Genomic DNA, 20,486 nt, shown 5'->3' on the forward strand with positions numbered 1-20,486 from the left:
TGCATTTTTCAAATGGGTGGTGAAAAAATATGAGTATGTTGCTGGAGATGTGGGCCGCCGTGCCACCGATGTACTAACCAGGGGAGGGTAAACACCCATTATTCTGCAACTTTCTTTCCGCATACCATCACTCCGCATACTTTCATTACGAAAGTACCATGACTCCGCAATGCCATTATAATGCATAGCATTACATTTTATATGCTTTAACCACGCATACATTTACAACGAAATTCGTTGTAAATGCATGAATGGTAAAAGCATGTTTTTTTTAATGTTTGGATAAGGTAAGTATGGGTATAGGGGTATATGTTTTGGGGTACTGAGTTATATGTTTTGGGGTGTTTGGGTATTTTAAGGGTTCAGATATAGTTTGGGGTTATGGGGTACAGGGGTATTTTTAGGGTTCAGGGCTAGGTTTTGGGGTATAGGGGTATTTTAGGGTTCAGGGCTAGGTTTGGGGTACAGGGGTATTTTAAGGGTTCAGGGCAAGGTTTGGGTGTTGGGGTAAAGGGGTATTTTTAGGGTTCAGGGCTAGGTTTGGGTTTTGGGGTACAGGGGTATTTTAGGGTTCAGGAGTAGGTTTGGGTTTTGGGGTACAGGGTTATTTTTAGGGTTCAGGGCTAGGTTTGGGTTTTGGAGTACAGGGGTATTTTTAGGGTTAAGGGGTAGGTTTGGGTTTTGGGGTACAGGGGTATTTTAAGGGTACAGGGGTATTTTAGGGTTCAGGGCTAGGTTTGGGTTTTGGGGTAGAGTGGTATTTTTAGGGTTTAGGGATAGGTTTGGGTTTTGGGGTACAGGGTATATTTATAGGGTTAAGATGGGTTAGTGTTTAAGGGATGTTTGGGAATTTTAAGGAGTAAGGGTGGGTTATGATTATGGGGTGCAGGGGTATTTAAAGGCAGCAGTGTGGGATTAGCACACAATATGAGACATGGCATGAGGGGCGGAACGTACCGCACACCCCCAGCGTTTGTCACTCCCCTAGCGCACACACCCACAGCACAACGCAAACACGCCCACAAGGGACTACTTTGCTGGCACGGTTCTTTTACCTTTTAAAGGTATATGGTGGGCGTCTGCATAGCCTATGTCCTTCTGCTGCAACTGCCCTTTCCAACGCTGTATTGGGTGTTGTGATTGGTGCTGTGGTTCCTGAGATTACCCGCCTCAAAGGTTTGGGCTCTCTCTTTATTATATTAGTATGGATGTGCAGAAAGGACCAGTAATTTGAGAAGTTTACTCAAAAGGAATGAAAAATGTGTGTAGAGTAAGGAGGTAGATAGTGAATTTGATGTAATCATAAATGAAATTGCTATGGCTATTCCTTTAAAGTCTTTGACACTCTTGATTTCTCTGTCATTGTTACTGATAACACCCAATATAGTTTAGGGGCTGTGTTGTTGCAGATTCGTGGAGGGAAGGACAAAGTGGTTTCTTTTGCTTCTAGTACTTTGAGAGGTGCTGAAAGCACGTACTTTGTTAAGGAACATGAGGTCCTGGCCTTTTGGTGTAGAGGTAACCCCTCTGAAACTGCATGGCAGGAAATAACCAGTCTTAGAACAAGAGGGTGCAGCAACAGAGTCTTCATTCTCAGTAGGGTGGGAACAATCATGTACATGGCAGGACTGTGCTGCTGATGAGATGTGGGTCTCGTGCCTGTAGAGTGTCTTCAGTGACACTCTACAGGATAGAGAAACTACATCTAGATTACCATCTTCCCCCTCCAACTCACCTCACAAGGTAACACAGATGCTCAAGAGAAGAGCATCCATTAGTGTCAACAATCCATTCATGCAGACTACTTTTAGGTAACATTAGTGCATAGGCTAAATTCCACAACACATTGGATAACTACTGGTGGTCACAACCGTACAGCCATACAAGATTTATAATGAACGTTACAGAAGTTTCAATTGATTAACTGCAAAGACTTTTGTGGGAAACCTGATTGAAATTGTGCAGTGCTATAGACAGTAACCATATAATATTAAAGATAATAGAAGGGAAAGTTAAGGTCAAGTAAGGGCCAGTTCTCCTCGAAAGAATTCTTGGTCTTCCAGACATCTAACAAAGGTTACCGTAAGATGCAGGACACAGATCTCAATTGCTGGATTACATATGAGATGCTTGATCATTTAATCTAGAGAATGATTCCCAGGAAATGGGAAAGCCTAGCCAGTAGGACTATCTTTAAATCTCCTCAACATATCGCCCTTCCTGTCCTGAGGAACACAATGGGCGCCTCTAAAGACCAGGTCATAAACACAAAGCAAAAATGAGAACTGTCAGCGTGCCATCCATCATCTCACCTATTCCCTTGCTTTTTCATGTCCTTCATAGTCTTCAGCACAGAGTAAAGGGCATCGCTGGATGACTGGGAAGAGAAACAGGTGTATCTTGTTATCCTACCAACCTTTGTACTTTGCAGCTGCACTAAATCAAGAAGTATTGTGTTAGAAGTGACTTCTCAGCACATTCATAACCCCTTACCTCCAGCACGTGCACAGCATAAGCGGGGTAAAGCAGAAGAAGGCCAGTTACGCTCTCTCCCTGATAATAGCGTTGCAGGCTCATGAAATGACGGTCCCAAAACTCTGCAGAAGAATCGGTAATCCTGTTAGTGAGTGGCATTAAAAAGATATACTCACACTTTTTTTTTATTTGGTGTAAATCTGTATATTAGTTTTTGATAAATTATCATTTAAAAGGGTGTTCAGAGTGGGCATTTTAAGGTGAACAGCTAGAGATATCTGGTACCGTGGGAACTCCGCAGATCCAAAATCCTAAAACACTCAATTATGATTGGCAGTGGGGAGCTTTTTCTCCTGTCAGCTGTTTCAGTACTGCAGATCCTGAGATGGATCTGCAGAACAAAAACAAGTTGATTGGCTGGACACTGCATTGTTAGAAAATGCTGCGGCTGCCTTTAAAGTGATAGGGGACATAATCCTTGATCCCTTAAACAAACATTATATGGCTCATAAGGAGGAAAGGTGAGGACACCCTGACCCATGTTGGGTGGCTTCACAGGGACCGCACTGGTTCTTTCCCACCCCAATGGTTGAGAGTATTTAAATATAATATTTAAGATATAGATTTCTAGCACAACTACAGGACTCAATGAAGCCCCCAATGTAGTTCTGCGGCTTCACCGCAGGTGACATGCAGCAAGCTTTTCCATCATTGTGTTGCAGGTACGGGTCAATGTACTACAGTCCACACAACAGTGAATCATGGATTTATTGATGTTTTAAGGAAGTATGGAATGCGTTTCAGTGGTTCAAAAAGATACAAAATATTGTTATGGCTCTTTTTAAATGTAAGCAGGAAATATTTATTTTTAATTATACAAAACTGCATAATGTTTTCATTTATATTAATCAAACAAAACATTAAATTCATCAAACTGTATGGCATTGTTTGTTTAACTTTAAATGATATTTCAATTTTAGACTATGACATACAATCTATACTACTATTATAAAGAGAGAACACAAACCTTTGAGCCAGGTAAACTTGAAAAGTACACCACCAATCAAAACACCCAAGACATCTTTGAAAACCTCAGGGCAAGCAGAAGGACATAGGCTATTAAAAATACAAAATATACGTTGTTTAAAAAATGTCAAAATAAAAATAAAGTAGTCCCTTGCAAGTAGCGCCGGCCGCGACGTCTGCGTGATGACATCATTTGCGTTTGCGCTCCATGGCAACACTTCCGTAAATGGCGCCGAAGATCGCGACCTGCTGGGAGGACTGCCTGCCCTGCTTGCTGCTGGGCAAAGTGGGGGCCTGTGCGGGCGGGGTGCCTGGAGAATGGCGGCCTGTGCGGGCGGGGCGCCTGGAGAGTGGCGGCCTGTGCGGGCGGGGCGTCTGGAGAGTGGCGGCCTGTGCGGGCGGGGCGCCTGGAGCGGGACCGGCGGCTCAGGGAAGGATCAGGCTCTCCGGGACACGGGCGAGAGGGGCCGGGATGGGAGGGGGCCGGGACGGGAGGGGGCCAGGCCGGGGCGGGAGGGGGCCGGGGGGAGAAGTGCATGCAAGCCTCAAATGCTGCCCCCAGCCCCTTTCTGCCCCAGGCAACGCTGGGGTGGGCTGCTAGTTATTATATACATTTGATGAGAAGGTAGTTTTGGGGAACACTTTAACTATAATTCACCAAGTCAATGTAAATAGTAGATATCTGTTAGATTTGGGGGTCTTTAGTTGGTATAGGTAGGTACCTGTGACAAATAGGGACACTTGCGCCTAGTCAGGGTAAGGGGCTACACTCCTAAAATAACCCCTGCTCACCTCCTTGGTAGCTTGGCACGAGCAGGCAGGTTTATCTCAGAGGCAGTGTGTAAAGCATTTGTGAACACATACAGTAATACAGTGGCAACACTACAGATGGACACCACACGGGTTTTATTATAAAAATACGTATTTTTATATAGACTTAACACAAGACCAAACGACAAAAATCCACAATACTGTACTCAAAAATAGATTTTAAATGTTGTAAAATAGCTTGGTTCTCTCAAGTTGTAAATGCGACACTTTACTCTCAATGTACTTTAAATGCGAAAATAAAAGGGTCGCAGGGAAGGTGATGCGTTGGTTCCTTACACGCAGGGGAGTGGATGCGTTGGTACCATACTGCAGCCCAGGGGAGTTGATGCTCGCTTCCTTACTGTGTGGGTAGGTGATGCGTCGGTTTCTTACTACTCGCCAATACGATGCGACAAGATGGCACCTCAATGCAATACTCTTCTCCGGTGCGATGCGACAAAATGGTGTCTTGGTTGTGATGCGACAAAGTTGGGGTGATGCGTGCACGCCCGACGGCCGAGTGGTGACTCAATGATCTTTGGAGCTGCGACAGGCCCTGCGACGCGCTTCTCCGGTGATACGCCGCGCTTCGGCGATGGGATGATGACAGCGGCAGCAGCGGCTCGCTTCCTCAGCGATGCGATGACAGCAGCTGCGGCGGAGACAAGCTCCTTGTTGTTGCATCGCGCTTCCAGCTCCCAGCGACGCACAGTCTCTCAGAAGGCCAAGCACAACAGCAGGGCATTCAGGGGGGGAGCTGGTGGGTGAAGTCTTGTATCTCAGACTTCAGGCAAGAGGCAAGCTCTAGTTAAAGCCCTTGGAGATTCTTCTTCAAGTTGATAGAAAGCACACTCAGTCCTTTTCGCCTCTCTTTGGCAATGAAGCAACCACTGCTGGACAACCCCAAACACACAGCACCGGGGTAGTCTCCTCCTTCAGATTCCTGGTTCTTCTCCTCAGCAAAAATGTATCTTGATTCCCAGAAGTGATCTAAAGTTCTTGGGTCTGGGTCCCAATATTTATACACCAAAATCCTTTGTTTCTGAAGGCAGAGAGTGTCTGTACCTAACCCAAACCAGTCCTGGTCAGTCCTGGAGCACTTGTTTACAGGTCCTCCTTCTCCTCCTTTGACAGTGCAGCCAGGGACATCAGACACACCACAGGAGGTGGAGCCAGCATTGTGGAGGGAAGGCACAGCCCGATTCAGGTCCCGGGTGCAACTCCTCCCTCCCATCTGTATGTAGATCTCTCTATTCAGCCCTGTGCTGACCCACCCTGTATCCTGGAATCCCCCAGCCCCTGTCACTCAAACTCCATACAAGGAATACACAACCTAGCAGAGGCAGGCTTTGATAGTTAGGCAAGAAAATACCACTAATGGACTGTTGTTGTGGCCATCTCTAAATTAGCCAGACAGAGCCACCTTGTGGCAGACTGTCACAAGCGCCAGTGTTGACAATTAAGTGCTGGTGCCGAGCACCAGAAACCACTTGTTCAAAACAAGTAGGGGTGGGCAGAGCTTGCGTAGTGGTACTCTGCGGAATTTCACAGAGTTACTAGAAAACTCAGTGAAATTCTGCTGAATTCCATGGCTGTCGGAGTGCCGCCCTGCCCCTCATCCAACATCCACAACCCACCCCCCCTAAAGCCTCAACCACCCCACCTCTTCCAACTAAATCCCGAGCCCCACAGCCCCCCTCCCGCTAAAGCCGCGGGACCCCTTCACCCATCCCCCGTAGTCTAAGTAAAGAAGATTAAGAACTTAAGACTTGCCTTCCTCCCAGATCGGTCTCTCCTCTGTCATTCTGCTGCTGCTGGGCCTGGCTCCACTACTTCCGCTGCTCTGTGAGAGTTACAGGTAGAACTGCAGTGCGCATGGCGTACTGCTTGAAGGCATGCCTGACCTATAGGTCCTGTAATTCCTCTAATTCTTCCAGAGCAGCGGAAGTAGTGGAGCCAGGCCCAGCAGCAGGAGCAGGACAGAGGAGACACCGATTTGGGTGGAAGGTAAGTCTTCCTGCACTGGTGAACTCCGCTCCTCTGCATAAGCAGAGTTTTGGAAAACTTTACACTCCAAATGGAGTGCGGAGTTACTAAATCTCTGCAAACTTTGCTGGTGGAGAGGAGTTCACCGCCAGCCCTTAAAAATAAGTACTGAGTCAGCCATTTAGAAGGAAAGCGGTAGGGGAGTAGTATGCCTTCAGGGGATCATTTTGGAGCACATCTTCCCAAACATATAACTAAAGAATGGTGTGGTAAAGTACTGCCATTTTTCATATAAATGGTCTTTTGGAAATGGTCACAAGCTACCAGAATTTTAACTGTTTTAATATAAAATATTTTTTATATTTATGTATTGTTGTAGTTGTATAGTTCATAAAACCTGCACTACATCACTGAAATATTTCCAAAACATTAGAAAACATATCGGTAGAACTGTATCATGGTCTTTCACATTAAGATAGCCAAACCAGACAATTCATCAAAAACTAATGCAACCTTGAAGCAGGTGTTAACAAGGGAAAATGCTTTGATTTCTCCAAACAAAAACATGTGTTGAATGTGTGTTTAAGGAATGTGTCTAGGCATTGGATTTTGTAATGAAAAGGCATGGTTACAGTCAGTGCTTAATTTGTAAAATATGAAGTGCAGGTGTTCAAATGTTTGTTGGAGGCCACGCCTACTTTTTTTCTGGCTCCACCCACTTCCTGCCTTGGCTTCACCCACTTACTATATTAACTCCACTCACATCGTCAACGGGCACTGCTAAAACTCAGATGTAATATATAACTGATCTGAATTTCTGCAAGGGAGCCTTCCTCATAGTAAGGTTTTGATAGAAGGTTCCCCTGCCCTGTGAACATTTTGAAAAAGATTAACTCAAAAGTGCATTGAAAGCACAATTTTGGAATAAATTAGCTAAAATCACTAATGCATTGAAAAGGGAGAATGTCAGTGCTGTATGTGCTGATTTGGGGAAAGGACAATACAGGGGTATGGTATGCTATTTTTAACAGGGTCTATGAGGCCAGGAAGTCAATGGAAGGCCTTAGCGTTGCAAAGGGCGCACCAGGGACATGCATTGCTCTTTAACTACTGATAAATATTTTGGTGACATACTTTGGCAACGCATTTTTACATAATACATGAGAGCTTCAGATCTGTTGTTTAACTGTGACCCTGTACATTTTGTTGCCTCCTCCAGTGCTTTGGTCTGGTACTGTTTTTTTTTTAATTTTACTTTTATTTTAAATAACTCAGTATGAAATTGTCTCCTTGTGGATCACCATCTACAGTACATAACATTAGTCCACAAAGGGATCATGAGTCTCAGGTTCTTAGGGAGATAGGGGGTGTGAACTTCTTTGCTTTTAATGAACCTTCTCCTTTTTTCACCACAAGGGGCGATACTACATAAGTGCCACAGGGTACAGAAGGCATTGTGCCACATTTTGAAACCCACCCACTCTTGTGGCAGTTCTGTATTGCATAGAGTATTACAGACTCAAAGTTCCAGGGTGTTTCCTCATTTGTATGGTGAGTGGCCACATGGAAATGATGGAAACCTTTGTGGCCGAGAACATTTAGCAATGTATGTACAAGAGTAGAGTGTACTACTGTGTGCCATGTGGGAAGTGTTGCACAGTTAGGACGCCCACTAGAAACACATTTTAGGACAGGGCACAAAGATTCCTCCTTCCTGCGGGTTCAGTCACAGACCCCTGATAGGATTTCCATGCACCCTATTAATGCCAACCGTTTAGTTAGCAGCTCGAGAAATGGCATGTTTTTCGCTACAGCACTATTTTGGGGGGCTGCGGGGAAATGGGGATTCTTTGGGATCTCAGTTTGCATCTTCAGCACAAGTTGGGAATAAGGGCTAGAGATGTACAAAGGTTATGATTAGCGTCCTCAACGACAAGTCTCCAACAACTGAACAACGTCGTTCGCGCTTGGTGCTGCCTTACTTTCACTTAGACAGACTTACTTGGACTTAGTGAACGAACCAATATTGCAAGTAAATGCCGAAAACCACAGAATGGAAGTGCACACATTTAGAACTGAAGCAGAGAAATGCAGAATTAAAACAGACGAAGACTGAAGTCTGATGGGCCCCGAATGGAAGCTGATATCTGGGAATTTGTCAAACACAGAATGAAAGCAGACAAATGCATTGGCAAAGCCAATAGGTCTGGGTTTAAAGTGCTATGAAGTGCAGCATCAGCACATTAGAGCAAGACATATGGGAGCGAGGAAGCACAGGTCCAATAGTCATGGTCACTGGAATTATACAATCCTGCAGTTCTGGAATTGCCCACAACATTATAGATGTACCACATAATCCATCGTCTGCTGATAGTTTGCAGATTTTAACTAGATTGTTTTTTCTAGCTCGAACGGATCAAAAGTTACGATAAAGTCCACATGCATGTGATGTTTCGCACTAGGAGACCCTCTGCGATGGTTAATTGGTTACTTTTCAATTGCTACTCTGTTCAGGTGTTAAACTGGCAGCTAAGAGATGTAACCTTTGCCCAGACAGAATTAACGTGTGTTAAAATGTTAAAATAACAGAATACTGTCAGATAATAGGCTACATTACAGTACAAGTCATGTGCTGGTCTGTGGACACTCACCTCCGCCAATGTGTGAGGTAGTGCGTTGTGCAAGGCAGTCTAAGCAGAGCGTCAGCACAGAAGAGGAAGGCAGCACAGGCCAATGGCTCTGATTTGGTTAGCATGGCTCTGTGCTGTGTTTATGCCTTGCGCAATGCAGCACAGCAAATTTGGCTGTTGTGCTGGAAAATGTGTGAATATACCCCACTGTATACTAAAGATGGTGATAAGTGCTGTAGTTGACACAGAACCCCCTACCTGCAAAAATATCTTCCAATATATCACCAACCCTGCAACAAGGACCCACTCTCAACCAAGGGAGTTTCAAAATCAGTGGCAACAAGTCTCAGCGCAGAGGTATCTCAACATCAAGCCTGCCATGGCTAAACCTGATAAGTCAAATAAGAATAGGTTATATAAATTAGCAAAGTATTCAAAGAAAATATATTAAATCCTGCATAAGACATGGCCAGAGGAGTGAAAATGTGCAACGTTTTTTCTTCTTCAAAACTTTACGAGCTTTGTGAAAGTTGCAGACTTTAAGCTGTGAAAAAAAATATGTAAAGCTAGGTTTTGCGGAAAACAATCTCTGCAATGACTCAACTTTACAAGAAGAATTGTCCTGCAAAATAAGTTACTCCAAGCAACTTCTTCAGCAAGCAAATCTTGTGATGTTTACAAAGCTTTTCAACCTTCGCAAAGTGCACAGTTTGAAAAATTTGCAGCTGAAATTTTGATTTCACCTGCCTCTAGATTTGGCAGCAAGCCCAGACGGTTAGATGTTTAGTACGATGTTAATTTTACCTCCAGAAATCCTTTAAAAATAAAACATACATAAAAGGGGGACCATAGATGCCTTTATTGAAACTTGCAAAGCCAGTGTTCCACTTATTTGTGCCCTACTCTACAGGAAAGAATTAGTATTCCAGAGAAATACCTGAAAAAAGGACTAGATAATGCGAAATAGGAACCAACTTTCAGCTTTATCAAAAGGTTTCAGAAAATGCTCTGAGGGTCTATTAAATGTAACAAATCTCTCCCTTATTTTATTCAATAAGATTGTTACTAATGACCGATTTTTTGCAAATACATAAGTACAACAGCCTGCCCCAATTACAAAGAAAAACCTACTTCAAAGGATGTGAGTTAAGAAATGGCAGCAAGGTATTGTAACAGACACACACGTTGGTTGGAGTGGAAAAGGTCAGATGGGGCACAATAGGCCGAAACCACTGAGCCAATGAAATTCCAGTGATCTTGACGATCTAGGTAATATAAAATGTGAGAGTCTTTTGAGTTTTCGGATGAGTGCATAATTTGTCCAAGGTTGTGTGCCCTGTGCCAGTTCCCTGCAACAGCGAGGAACTTCAAGCTTGCCTGGGACACCCTTGCTGTAAACAGAATAGACTAGGACTCATCCCACACCTGCCACTCAACGGACCACTGAAAAGTAACAATGAACCATTGATTTGTTTCAGGTTTTTTTATAAGACCGGATTGTTAACATCTCCACTCAATAGCTACACTCAATCCACCTTTCTGAGCGCTACCCATAAACGACGATGGGCAGAAGGAAAAGGAGTGAGGGATATTAGTCAATGAAAATACTTCATGCAGAAGGTGTGCTTTGGTGGCAAAGCTGCCTGCCAGAGACCAGAATTGTTATCCCTGCTACACATTCGACTATACTCTGGACACATACATTTATTTCCTTGTAACCCAGTTCCCCTTGCATGCAGAAACTGAAAGCACTTTGAGGTGTCATACACCAGCATCACATATAATAAAAAAAGTGTCATGTATATAATTAACCCTCTCTCCGCTCCTTATCCAAGAGCCATTACTCCTATGCATCATACATCAAATATTTACCTCCCAAATCTCTTTTATCTGCAAGCTCTGGGGAGATCTTAGCCAGGAAGACCAGTCGGTGAAGAAGTGATTTCTAAACCGCAATTGAAACAAAATCAGATTTTAGTTGGAGAAAAAGATGCTATGCATAAAATTACAACCTGGAAACAGTTATAATTGTCAATCTTGGTGAAAAATTAATTCCTCTGTGCACTTAGTTGCTGTCCTGTTGCAGGAGCCTGTTCCTTACCCAGGAATATTTGAGGCATTCTAGCACCAGCAACTCAATAAACGCGCTCTTAGACGTGATAACTTAGAGCTCCTGTCTGAACTTCATCACTTGAAGTTGTTTTGGTGCTCTCAATGATAGATATATTGTAAAATGTAAAAGGTTTCTCTAAATTATAGACGAAGAAGGTTTGAGTAAGGTTTCAACATTCTCTGCCTGGAGCTGTTTGAAGACTTTGTTTGTGAATGAGCTCAATGATGTCCTTCAGCTTGGGCTGGTGACGTCCTGGGGGAACACAAGTAGAGATAATTTCTTGATCTGACCAAGAAACTGAGATTGGTTCAATTCACTGTGAGTAGAAAGGGCTGATACCTTTCATCCCCATTCATGACCGGAAAAGTGACAGCTGCCCCCCAGGGCCCTCGCACCCCCTCAGTGTGGCAGGAAAAAGTGTGTGGTTTGTCCGGAAAAAGTGACATGGTTGACCGGAAAAATGTGTGTGTCTTTAAATGTGACATGCCTCAAGCCCCCTGGAAATACAAAGGGTGCAGCAGGGAAAAAAAAAAGTGTATGGTTTGTCCGGAAAAAGTTGCATGCATGATTGGAAAAAAGATGCTTGTCCTTAAATGTGACATGCCTCAAGTCCCCTGGAAATACAAAGGGTGAGGCCCTGGGTTTTGTGTCCACGTGTGAGCGCCGAGCGCATGGTGAAGCCTGGATTGCTTAGCAGGTCATTTATGGTGTATTCATGTAAGAGAGAAATGTAAGGGCCTGTTTAAAAAAACACGAGCTGCAGGGCTGTGCCAGTCGGTGTCTACGCAAGCATACCCTAATTTCATGTAAGAGAGAAATGTAAGGGCCTGTTTAAAAAACACGAGCTGCAGGGCTGTGCCAGTTGGTGTCTATGCAAGCATACCCTAATTTCCGGACCAGGGGCATCAAAGATGTCTAACAATGGTTTACGGTGCAGAGGGTTTTTTTAAAAGGGTCTTTCTTTAGAAGCATGTTCCAATTTGAAATGCGGCCTGTCCGTAGCTGGGGCCAGAAGACAACCCATTAGGCTCACAAACCACAAAGTAAAACCTAGGAACAAAAGTCACAGCATGAAAGCACCTGAACAAAAGGCCATCTACCATTGCATTGAGAACAGGAAAACTAATCAGCAAGTCCCAAGCTTAGCCCGAGCCTTAATTTGTATAGGCTTGTTTATAAAACAGCAAGCCATCTTGCCCGGGAGCACGAGTCCTTAACATAGGTGATTAGACGGCCTGGCCTGTGGGTTTAATTAACAAATGTCAAGTGGCGAAGTGTGTCTTGAGCAAAAAACAATGCACTGGTCAGAAATGGACGCAATAATGATACTCACATGTCATACAACATTTCCCTAAAAGCTTCAGTCTGAGCCCAGCCCCAAAAATCAGGCCTCAGGCCGGAGGTTTAAGTACCCGATGAGGAGTTTTAATTAACATCAGTCAACAGGACAAGATAACACATAACAAAAAGAAGGCGATGGGCGGAAAACATTCTAAATAGTCTCAGCCGGGATGGATGGCGCCCTTCCAATCAGTATGCCGGACCCCTAAAACTTCTGTCTGAGCTCATCCTGCAGCAGGCCGGAGGTTTAATTAACAGTTGTCAAAGTTTAAAACGTCAGCTAGCAAATCAAGCCAATGGTCAGAAAACGGTTACCAATAATGATCAGCACTACAATGTTCTATTACCCTTAATGAACCGTACTACAAGTTTCTAAGCACACCCTATCAGTAAAGGGGGGCCGGCCCTCCAATTAGCAGATCCGTACATGTATAAAAAAGTATACTTCAGGGGTCCCTCAGAAGCAACCCTTCAAAGCACCTCTGAACAAAGTGCGTGCGTGGACTGTCCTGCTACACAGACACATCACTCCTGAAGATTAAAGGCCCCAATGGCGCAGAGCAACTTGTCACAGATCAACGCTGCGTGCGACAACTTACGGGAGGTAAATAAATAAGGGCCGGATTAGTGGTGGGTGCTTAAGGGATATTTTATGTATTGGTGGGGAATGTATTTAAGTGAACAGAGTTGTATTTTTAAAGGGTTTTAGAACTGTATAGGAAGGTGTTCAAAGTGTTGCAATTAAGTATGGGTTTGGGTGCTATGTTGTTTAAGGGTAATGCTGACGGTGCAAAGAGGGGTTGTATTTAATGTGATCAATGTTGTATTTTTTATGGGGTGTTTAACGCTGTGTATGTTGGTGTTTACGCTGTTTTTAAGTAATGTTAAATGAGGGTTGGTAGAATGTTTAAGGTGAACAATGCGTCCTTTTATTTTTAAACACAGTGTGATGTGCTTTAGGGGTGCATTTAAAGAGTGAATACCTAGAAAAGCTAACGTCTTTAACCCTGTATAGAAGCATGCCTCACGTGTGATATTAATGCCGTACAAATACAAACACTGTTTTACAAATAAATTAAATAACACATGTTGGTACTCACCATCAGGGGCAGGGGCTCTGCACAGGCGTAGGGAGGGCGTCAGGTTTCACAGAGTAGTCATGGTGTTGGTGTATGGCATTGCCGGAGGCTCCTGAGCACCATGGCAGGTGTTGGAGCGTGAGGCCACTCGTTTTTAAAAAATAAAATAATGCTCCCCGAGCCCATTGGGGCTCCATGCCCGGCTCAGGGGGCTTGTGGCGTGGTAGTGGGGCCGCCTTGACCCCTGAGGCAGTGTGTCCCGTCCGTGGTGGGGCGTGAGGCCCCCGTTTTAAAAAAAAATAAAATAATGCTCCCTGAACCCGTGGTCTTCCATGTCAGGGATTCCGGGCTCCTGCGCCCCAAGGTGGCCGAATTTTTAATGCTTATGAAACCCCGGAGACCCGTGGTGCTCCATGCCTGGGGGCTCCGGGGTGTTGAGGCTGGTTTGGTGGGCTCCAGGCCCCGTTTTTAAATTGAAACCCCACCGGAGTCCGAGCTGCTCCAAGCGGAGCTCCGGTGGGTCTGTGCAGCAGGGTTGGGACTCCGTCGGCACCTGGGGGTGCGATGCCCCATATAAAAAATAATAAATAAATAAATAAGTCCCGGAGTCCGCGGTGCTCCATGCGGGCTCCAGGGTCTGAGTGGCGGGGTGTTGGGACTCCAGGGGTGGTACGCTTGGGCTCTAGGCCCCTTTTTAAATTGAAACCCCACCGGAGCCCGAGCTGCTCCAAGCGGAGCTCCGGTGGGTCTGTGCAGCAGGGTTGGGACTCCGTCGGCACCTGGGGGTGCGATGTCCCATTTTAAAAAATCATAAATAAATCCCCGGAGTCCGCGGTGCTCCATGCGGCTCCAGGGTTTGAGTGGCGGGGTGTGGGACTCCGAAGGTGGTGCGCTTGGGCTCCAGGCCACGGTTTTTTAAACATTGAAGCCCCACCGGAGCCCCTGTGCTCCATGCGGAGCTCCGGTGGGTCTGCGCTGCGACGTTGGCGGGCTCCTGTGCCCGAGTTTGGAGATGTGGCATCGTTTTTAAAAATTGAAGCCCCGGAGCCCGCGGTGTTCCATGAGGGCTCCGGGTTCTGCTCGGCGGCTGTGGGGGCTGCTGGGGCGCAAGGTTGGCTGGGGTGGATAGCGGCGGTTTTCGCCGGTATGCACGCTTGAGGAAGGTGCAGCTCTGGTGGTTGGGGCGGATAGCGGCGGTTTCAAGGTTCCCACGATGGTGGCTTCATGGTGTTTTCCCCGCCGGGACTGCTGCGGTAGGGCCCGCCCCTCCAGTGACATCAGGGGAGTCCCGAGGATGTCCCTGGAGGGGCCGGGCCTTACCGCAACAGTGCCGGAGGGGAAATGTGTGGGGATTCCTTAATTTACTCCCGGGCATTTTATATGGCGCCGACTTTACCCGAAGGTGTCAGAGCGCTTCATAAAAGGAACAAAAAGGGTGCATGAGAACATTACAAGTGCGTAAAATACAAAAGCAAACGTTACACGGAATGAAGTAATAGTGACAAGCGTGAGCAAACAAAATACAAAACAGCGCCACCTGTGGGGTATTACAGAAGGGGGAAAAAAAAAAGTTACATGTGTGCAGGTTACAAACAGCGTACAAAGTACATGTAGCGGGATAATACTGCAATAAATTGGGTATCACGCAATGCCATGCAACATGCTGCTTACGTTATGGTGCACTAGGAATAGTGGCACTTGTGCAAGTATCTATAGACACCAGAATGTATGAGGTAGCAAACACAATGTTACATGTGAAAAAATAACGTGTGCATGTTACAACAGAGTCCCGAGCACATGTAGAAGGCTAATAATGTCATAAATGGTAGAACCTTTAGTAAGAGCAGAATTTCCTAGTCAGTTTTGAAGGCCTATGCAGGGTGTTTCAATTGGTTGCTTTTTACTTCAATATTATATACACGCCTAAGTCGTTGGATGTTTATTTTATGCAGCCACCCATAAGTAAGCACTAATACTCGTGTGTTGATCTTCATGGTGTGATATGTGTTTTTCTATAATGTTTGTACCTGTAACGTTGTGTTTATGAGGTGTGTTTTAAAGCATCCCTGTTCTTTTTTTAAATTTTTTTTATTTTGCATTTTATATATTTACCACTAGCCACAAGACCTGGCTGTATTAACCCTCACAGACTCGGACCTGCCTGTATTACCCCTCATAGACTCGGACCTGCCTGTATTAACCCTCACAGACTCGGACCTGGAGGAATTAATCCTCACAGACTCGCAAATGCAAACCATAGAGACAGGTATATGCACTTAGAGATTCTTACTTCCGCGTTACTGCACACCCTTGTATCTTAGAAGCCCTGCATTCCTAATGTGTTCTCACATGTGTATACTTTTTATAGGTCTGACTCCCGAACTACAGAGGATTCTTGACGATCTGCAGCGCATACCCGTGGCTCAAGACGCGTCGCCGAGTGCACAGGCTAATCCCCTTCCTACAGGTAAATCAAAAGGGGGTGGTTTTCAGAGGTTTAAGACCCGGGAGGAGGGCCTAGTACCCCCTAAAATAAAAGCAAGTGTGAACTATAGGAACGCACCTCAGCGGGGTCTGCTAAGGTCTGGCTTATACTACAACTGTGATTATTTTTTCTTTACAGGGCCCCCTGAGCCGCGCCAGGACATTGTGATTGTGCAAGAGTCGTCCCAACGTCCAAAAGAAACACCTGTGAAAAGGAAAGCTACATCATCTAAAGATGGACCCGCGAAAATGAAAGGATCTGGGAAAAGGCCTCTAAAAGGTGTGTTTTTACAAAAGGGTGTGAAACAAAAAAAGAACTCTCTGAGTTTTATTCTCTCAAAACCAAGGGGTCTCAGACAAGAGTACCAGGGTCCTGCGGCGGTCTCTCAAAATCAAGGGGGTCTCAGACTTAGAGTACCGGGGTCCTGCGGAGGGTAGTGTAAGCATCTTATACAAGATTCATGCGTGTTTCTAATATATATATTTTTTATTTTACATTTCTAGGAGCAGCTCAAAAGAACAGCGGAGCTGATACTCATAAGGCTAAGAGAGCTACGAAGCCGTTGGCGGATATCACAAAGATCGTTCTGAACAAGGGGCCTACGGCGAAAGGTGTGAGTAGGCGTGTTCGCCAGGATAAACTCTGTTCTTATTACCGCCATATACACCAGCCAACAGGTACATCTCAGAAATGCAAAATCAAGCCCACCACCAAACTGTTGAAGCCTTTTACAGGACTGCCTATTTTACCAGAGGGGGGTGTCAACCGTGGAGTAGGGCTCACAACCCCAGCCGCTGTAAAGCCCAGCTTGTGTAAAAACCCCTCAGCGGATCAGAAACCTCTCAAGGCCTCAAAGGGGAAGCTCATCACAACCAGGCCTGCCCTTAACAAAAAGCAGCTGAAACCCATACCCCATACCGGGCACATAAACCTCAAGAAGAAGGGCGGTTATATGTCCCAACAAGGTCCCTTAGACCTCAGCAAGAAACCTGTGGCTTCTGAACCCCCGACGCCTCCTGTAGATCTATCTTTAAAAAATGCTGTTAAGCAGGGGAGCGAACCCACTACAACGGGGCTCTCTAAGGACCCATCGACAGCGACGCCTGTTGCGGGAACTTTGTTACAACCACAAGCCCCTAAAGTCAGCAGGCTTTCAAGAAAATATCTTAAGAATAAGCAGAGGTTAGATGCGGCAGAAGTAGAAACACCTGAGGTCCCCTTAAGCACACCTGTTACACCTCAGACCTCTGATCCTCCTATGAAACCTTCGGGAGTTTCAAACAAACTAAAGAGTCATACAGAGGCGTGTCCCCGAGACCAAAACCTAAAAACTATGATAGTCGTCCCATCCGTTTTTAAGGACAAAGTGTCTGAAAAGGGTAGCCCCTTAGGTGGAACGGTAGACGGTCTTGAGGGAACATCAGAAGCAGCGTACGCGAGCCCTTCTAACACCAGCAATGGGGTTTTGCACAATATGGCCTTAGCTTGTGGCGTTCTTGATTATTGCGACAGTCAATTAAACGCACCCCTTCTTATGTCCCCTATACCACCTCCGGGCGTTTACGACCCAACCAGCCCCGCGACATCCCCGGCAATATACACTGCTGCTAGTACCGGGGAGGGCGAATGGTCCAATCAGAGTATGGAGGGGGTATTTAGTATGATCCCGTCCCCAGATGCCCCGGGGTGTTCGCACTGGGACCCTGTTTCCATGATTCCCCCAGGCCCGCAGTTACAGAATGGTGGGGGTTTTGAAAACACTATAGAGACCCCTGGCGTTGTAGAGGTTGCTACACACACAACACATGTATTCACCCCAAACCCTCCAAAATATGACTCTATAAATCCAAAGCCGGTACTAGATGCGTATGTAAAGGATATACAATTGGCTGTCAGAAAACTAAAGCGCCAAGCGGTCACCGCAACCTTAAAATGGGGCTTGGGGGGTAGCTGTGACATATCCATGGCTGCGGCACAGCAGAAGATATTGCAAAGGGTTGACCTCTGTAAAAGAGTAATCCTCCAAACTTGTCAGGAAGCAGGATCAGACATAGGGACTATACAACCGTGACTAGGACGACGACAGCTCCTAAAGAAACGACAGGCCCCCGGTGTTAGTAAAATACACACCTCAAAATATACCCGTAAGGTACAAACCATTCTAACAAAATCCCTTCGTTTCCTACGCTTACGTGGGCATAAAAAGTGCATAGAACACAGCAAACAGAGGCATGCTGTTTCAAAAGCCAAGTCCGAGTCATATACCGCGATACCGGCCATACACCAGAGCACAGGTCCGGGAGAGGACAGCCCCAGGGAAGGCAGGTTGAAGGGTTTTGATGTTAGAACACCAACACAACCCCAACCGGAACCCTTAGAGGCATCTTTGCATGGCCCTATAACAGAGGCCTCAAGGAACACTCCACACAGAGGTGCTGTACATACTGCACAGATAGGCAGGGGTCTGGCCCCTAGAAAAGCAGAGCCCCATAAAAAACAAAAGTGGGCCAATAGCGCTAAACAACGCCGGTGTTTAATCAGGAAGCTAAAGAAAGCCAGAATGTGTGCTACAAGACGCTTTAAAAGACAACAAGACCCCCTACTAAACCAGGACCCTCAAAATGATACCGCAACAAGCTCCCCAGAAAGTCAACCCCCTCAAGATGAGGATTCAGAGATTGTCTTTTTAGAGAGCGTTAGAAGCTACAGGCGTAATGTGGAGAGATTTAGGGCCACCGAGCACTACGAAGAGTTTAGGTTTGCTAACCTACACCTAATAACGTCCACCGAACAAGGGGTTTTTGCTATACATCAGGCGGTGCAAGCGCTCATTGAAAGGTTGTTACGCGATGTGGGGCCCAATGATTTTTTCCAGCTACGTTTCCAGGGGCAGGGTTTTGATAGTCCGCTGTTCACCAGAAGGGCAGCGCGAGATGTGTTTGACGCCGTAGACTTTTTAGAAAACCTGGAGCGGCTTTTACGGAGCAATGCGGAACTAGTCGCCTTTGGCACTTTCAGAGTCGTAGCCCTCATTGTACGGGGTCGTGAGGGGGGTGTTTCACGCCCTTTAAAGAGCGTTCTATACAGCAAGATAATAGGTAAGAAGCAGCGCTGGCTGCTCGACTTTAACAATAATTCAACCAACACTTGTCTTGCGGCCAGCATCGCTGGGTTGTTGATGGGGCGCGACACCCCCGACGCTGTCATCCTGGCAAGAGCGTCTGAAGCCCATAAGGTTCTTGAAATACCTCCAGACCGTCTGGTTGGTTTTGGGGACATCAGTCTATTTGAAAACTATTTCTCGGTGACCGTGAAAGTTCTTTATCACAACGGCTCTTGGAAGTATTTTACAACCGGGACCCGTGTGGGGCACAAGACTGTATATGTCCTTCACCATGATAACCACTTTTACGGCATCTTGAACCTTAAAGGTTTTCTGGGCGCCCGATACGTGTGTACACATTGCGACCACATTTACAGCAACACGGAACGTCATCAGTGTGAAATGCATTGTAAGATGTGCCAGAGGGATGGTTGCGTCGAAGACGCTGTCCTGAAGGCGAAGTGTCGCACCTGTAAGATGTTTTGTCGCTCTCAAGACTGTTTGAACATCCATAGGAAAGCTGCTAGATGCAGCCCTAAAATGGATTGTTTTGAGTGTGGCCGGTATGTGCCTGATGATCACAAATGCAGGGGTATGAAATGCCCCAGGTGTCGCGTGTCTTTTGATGCTGGTACCAACCATCAGTGCTACCTAGTTAAAGCCAGACCCCAGACCAAGACCGAAGCATACATCGTGTTTGATATAGAGTGCACGCAGGAGACGGGAGTACACCAGCCTAACTATATTTACGCCCACCATCTAACTTCCGCCGACAGCTGGGAGTTTGAAGGTAGAACGTGCGTTGGTGATTTCCTTAACACCTTCATTCAAACAGAATTCAAAGGCTACACCATGCTGGCCCACAATTCAAAAGCCTACGACTCATTCTTTATTTTGCAAAATATGATTCGTGAAAAGGTACAAGTAGACCTCATCACTCAGGGTTCCAAGCTGATGATGTTAACAGCCACACAGTTGCAAATAAGATTTATAGACACCTTGAATTTTCTACCCATGAAACTGAGCAAGCTTCCAAAAGCCTTTGGATTCCCAGGGTGTAAAGGATATTTTCCACAATTTTTTAATACCTGGGCTAACCAGGATTATGTGGGTCCCATGCCCCCTCCTGACAGTTACGGGGTTGAATACATGTTGCCTGCCGAGAAAGAGAACTTTCAACAATGGTACTCTGAAAACCGTGAAAAGGAGTTTCATTTTAAAACAGAGTTGAAAGCTTATTGCCAGGCGGATGTAATGATCCTGCGACAAGCGTGCAACCTCTTCAGAGATGTTGTGGTGGAGATGACTAAGAAAGTCAAGCGGTTAAAACCAAAGAAGTCTCAAAGACCAACGACGGTCAGAGCTATGACATCCAAGAAGTCTAAAACGGTAAAAAAAAGCAAGGCCTTGAAATCCAAGAAGGATCAGGCGTCAAAGG

The 20,486-nt window shown here is 45.8% G+C and overlaps 1 protein-coding gene across 5 annotated transcripts in view; it reads right to left on the reverse strand.

Moving 5' to 3' along the window:
- The window catches only part of LOC147702005 (testis-expressed protein 47-like), a 223,648-nt gene that overhangs the window by 51,470 nt on the left and 151,692 nt on the right, over positions 1-20,486 (reverse strand). For all 5 annotated transcript variants that reach the window (XM_086930620.1, XM_086930621.1, XM_086930618.1 and 2 more), the window contains exons 2-4: positions 10,800-10,872; positions 2,494-2,597; positions 2,313-2,377 (exon numbers count right to left, since the gene is read on the reverse strand). In XM_086930620.1, the coding sequence (XP_086786746.1) occupies positions 2,313-2,377; positions 2,494-2,597; positions 10,800-10,872 (242 nt within the window). The remainder of the gene's footprint in view (positions 1-2,312; positions 2,378-2,493; positions 2,598-10,799; positions 10,873-20,486) is intronic.

The sequence above is a fragment of the Lissotriton vulgaris genome, chromosome 7 (genome assembly GCF_964263255.1).
Source record: "Lissotriton vulgaris chromosome 7, aLisVul1.2, whole genome shotgun sequence".
NCBI classification, from domain to species: domain Eukaryota; kingdom Metazoa; phylum Chordata; class Amphibia; order Caudata; family Salamandridae; genus Lissotriton; species Lissotriton vulgaris.